We start from the raw sequence: 3,980 nt of genomic DNA, 5'->3' as shown, positions 1-3,980 counted from the left end.
TGCTTGGATAATGGTTAGTTTTAATCTATGAGATGGAGATTTCTTAGCTTATTGCGACTCGCATTTTCAGTTCTTTTTACCCAAATGTTTTTATGCCATCAGGCTGTATTGCATATCTGTCTGTGAAACTCTAATTCCCTCCTAGGTTTTGACAATATTTACAATGGTTTTGGACCAGTACTCCATCAGTGAAGCACTATTTCCAAATGTACTCTGCTGTTTTCCCAGTTCACTTCCAGAAATGACCCAGGAAAACCTGGTGAAGCCTGACCCGCCTCCAAGACTGAGAGCATTCAGTGCCCTGCCATGTCCCCCATTCTCACCCTGATATGCTTCTATCATGATTCCTGTCTTATTCCAGTGACCAACTGGACTCTTAACACCAAGTGGCCACTCTTTCTTCACAGTCCTTTAGTAAATGTTAAATTAGTGATTGATAAACTGGGCTAAAAAATTAGAAGAAAAAAAAAAAAAAAGGACCCAGGTTGAGTGGACAGGTTCCAAAATATGGAGTGAAAGTGAATGAATGAAACAGAGATGAAAGTTGATACTTATTCAATGCTCCCCCCCAAACTAGAAAAGGACATATTCTTTTATTTTATATATCTGGAAGAAAGTTCCCAAATCAATTCTAACCCATTCTTATACCTGTTAACTTTTTCTAAATAAAAATGATGTTGCTAGGCTGGGTGTGGAGGTGCATGCTTGTAATCCCAGTACCAGGACTACAGGTTTGCAGTCAGCCTCAGCTACTTAGTAAGGCCCTCCACAACTTAGTAAGACCCTGTTTCAAATTAATGAATAAAAACAGGGCTGGGGATATAGCTCAGATGTAGAATGCCCCTGGGTTTAATTCCCAGTACCGCAAAAAAAAAAAAAAAAAAAGATGTTGCTGCTGCCCTTATCATAGTCAGCAAACAAGATTACCTGGACTAGCCATTATCACTCTCATTGGGAATAAATTTCATTCCTGGGGCCAGAAAGTGAGATTTTTAAGGGATCCCACTGAGGAAAAATTAGGCAAACAAGTCCAATAAGCATCTGTAATAGCCATAATCATGGTAGTATGAATAAAATGCCTGAGTCAGGCACTTACAGGACTTGGGCAAGGGGGTCAGAGGAAGACCACAAAGCTTCCACATCTGAGCCCTCACCAGATAATCTAGTTTGAGAAACAGGCAGAAAATGTTTACCTGGGTAGTCATTTATCATGCTAGCATGAGGTAGAAAGGAAGCAGGACAGGAATAGGAGGTGCAAGGAGCCTCCTTGCCCCTCACCTGTCCCTAACGGGTGAAGGTTCCTCTTTGCTCTCTGAAGATGATGGAGCTCCAAAGATCCTGGCAAGGAGCCCTTTGTTGGAGCGAGCCTGGTCCTGGGCAGTAGCCAGGCGGGCCCTTTCCCGCCCTCCTGGCCGTGCTGCCTTTCGGGCCCTCAATTCCTGTTCAGTGGGACGCTGGGCAAATGCCCAGGAGCTATCTGGGCGGGCAGCATCCCCATCAGCTGCAAGGAAGCGCTGTCCCCGCTCCACACTCTTTAGGTAGAAATCGGTCTCCCTCTTGGCCTGGGCAACTTCGGCTCTTAGGCGCTGTCGGCGCACTTGGCGTTCAAAGGCAAGGTGTTCACTGAGGTGAGACCAAGTAAAACGATGCAAATACTGCGGGAAAGAAAGCAAGTAAAGTTCAGAAGAGAGCTAATTAAGAAGGGAGAGGAAACCGGGAGCAACAAAGGCCAGGGGTAGGAGGCCCAGGAATGGGGAGAAGGGAGAATTCAAGGTGGAGCAAACAGGTCCAACTCCTCACCTTGAGGTTCCATAAGTCATAACGGAAGGGGCTGCGCCTGCGGGCACCCATGGGAGTGTTGTGCAGACTGGCTGCCACTCGCTTGGCTACCCGCTTGTCTCGGAACTCTACCCATCCCTCGGTATAGTCTTTGCTATACTTGGATCGCTTTTTTCCTCCCGACGCGGCTGCTGCCTTCTTCTTGCGTCTCACGAACCGGTCTGTGTGCCAAAGACAGAGAGGGAGTCAAGGAGGCCACACTACACCACTGGGACGCACCTCCCATTAACTATGCCATTGGGACCGTGAGGTGCACCTTCCCCCCAGCCCCCAGCCTAAGTCAATCCTTTCTTCAAATGTCAATTTATTAATCAGGCCTCCCTGAAAACTAGTTAAAACCCACAACCGCCCCAACTCCAAAACCAATTACTCCTTGTATAAAGGTAGTGGAGAAAGGGGGCTGATTTTACAACTTCTAGACCTGAGCCACAAAGATAAGGGATGTACTCAGGTTTGTAGGAAAGCCGCTGGGACTTTTATTCAGGCTTTACTCATTTAACAAGTCAGTGAACCGGTACGGAAGAGGTCGGCAGTGCCAGTATCAGAACCCAGATGCTAACAATACGAGAATTAGGCTCCACCATGCACACTCGCCCCCACCCGGCGCCCCAGCTCTGACCACTCGCACCACTGATGTGTCGGTGGAAGTAGGAGCAGCCGCAGGCCCCACAGCCCGTCGACCCGACACGCAGGCGTACCCGCCCCCTCACGTGCCACTCTCCTCGTCCACCACCAGGGCCACCGCACTGACCCTCGGCCTGAAAGAAGACTCGTCCGACCTCGCCATAGGCACTCAGGAGGTTGCGAACGTGCAGGGGCCGGAAGCGCGGCGGGACGTGGCCCAGGTACACGATGCCCGGCACTACCCGCTTTTTGCCGCCGCCGTCTGCAACTTGGGGTTCCTCTCGTTCCTCCTCTGCCTCTGGTTCCTGATCTGTCCCTTCCAGAGGTTCCTGATCAGCAGCTGCCTTCGGCTCTTCGGCCGCCATGCTGGCGGAGGCACAGAGCACGACAGTCGCAAAGCGTCGCTGAGGGATGACGCGCAGTGTGTGCGACCGCCTGCGGTGCCGGGTCGCGGCGATGACGTCAGAGAGGCGGCGGGGCGGCGGGGTCGCGAGGGCGGGGCGGGGCGGCGGGGCGGGGCGGAGCCGGGATCCCCCGCCCCCGGCCGCGCCCCCGGCCTGGCGAGGCTGAGTGGAGGAAGCGATCCCAGGGTCACATCTCCTAAGCCGCCCCCAAGAGACAAAAAAATCTCGGGCAGGTTCTTCTGGGGATTTTGAGAACAGTTTGGGGGCATTTTTATGTTCCGTCGATTACAATAGCATTTTATTCAAAGATCTGAGTGCGAGTGCGACTGACTGAGAAATGACTCGTCTTTTAAAGATTAAAATTTCAAGTTAAAAAATAAATTTTTAAAAAATGGTACTGGGGATTGAACCCAGAGGAAGCCTATCCCCGAGGTACACCCTCTGCCCTATTTTATTCGGAAATAAGGTCTTGCCGAGTCGCTGATGCTGGCTTCGAACATTCCATCCTCCTATCTCAGCCTCCCAAGTACGGGGATTTCGGACGTATGCTACGACGCCCGGCAAAATTTTAGTTTTTGAACCGTCAATTCCTTTTTTAAATTGAGCAGAGTTTTGAATATTCTAAAAAATTAAAATTTGAAATCGGTTTAACTTTGCACGTTTAATTTTGGGAATTTATTTGGTTTTAATTTCTGAAAATTCAGCTCGCGAACTTTTAATAGTCAACATTTGGCACTGTGAATACATTTTAAATGTGTGGCAGTATTTTCTTTAAAGAACTTGTTTGGCCCCTTCCAAACATATGCATTGATATATTCCCCATAAATGTCCATATTTTGAATCCTATAAATTAGGTTGTAGGCTCAACCGAGAAGTGTCAGCCGAGAACTGTCCACTGAGTTGTCCAAGTTTCCATTAAATTGTTGAGTTGGGGACGTCAGGGATCAGGTTCTTTTTTTAAAAAATATCTCCTTCGAGCCGGATTCGAACCAGCGACCTAAGGATCACCACAATCAAGCACCTACAGTCCTCCGCTCTACCAACTGAGCTATCGAAGGATACTGTACATATGTCACTTAAAACACTTTAAGAGATAGATAATGGTTTTATTTT

General features: G+C 48.8%; 1 protein-coding gene across 1 annotated transcript; it reads right to left on the bottom strand.

The window, feature by feature from the left end:
* Positions 1-141: 141 nt before the first annotated feature.
* ABT1 (activator of basal transcription 1) lies at positions 142-2,828 on the bottom strand (the record flags this gene model as incomplete). Its single annotated transcript, XM_080710301.1, has 5 exons — positions 142-409; positions 1,097-1,162; positions 1,279-1,655; positions 1,801-2,000; positions 2,591-2,828. The coding sequence occupies 5 exons, from the start codon at positions 2,826-2,828 to the stop codon at positions 142-144; spliced, it is 1,149 nt and encodes a 382-aa protein (XP_080566427.1).
* Positions 2,829-3,980: the final 1,152 nt, after the last annotated feature.

Source organism: Muscardinus avellanarius, assembly GCF_963383645.1.
Source record: "Muscardinus avellanarius genome assembly, chromosome: 14".
NCBI classification, from domain to species: domain Eukaryota; kingdom Metazoa; phylum Chordata; class Mammalia; order Rodentia; family Gliridae; genus Muscardinus; species Muscardinus avellanarius.
This window is presented reverse-complemented; position numbering and strand designations above follow the sequence as displayed.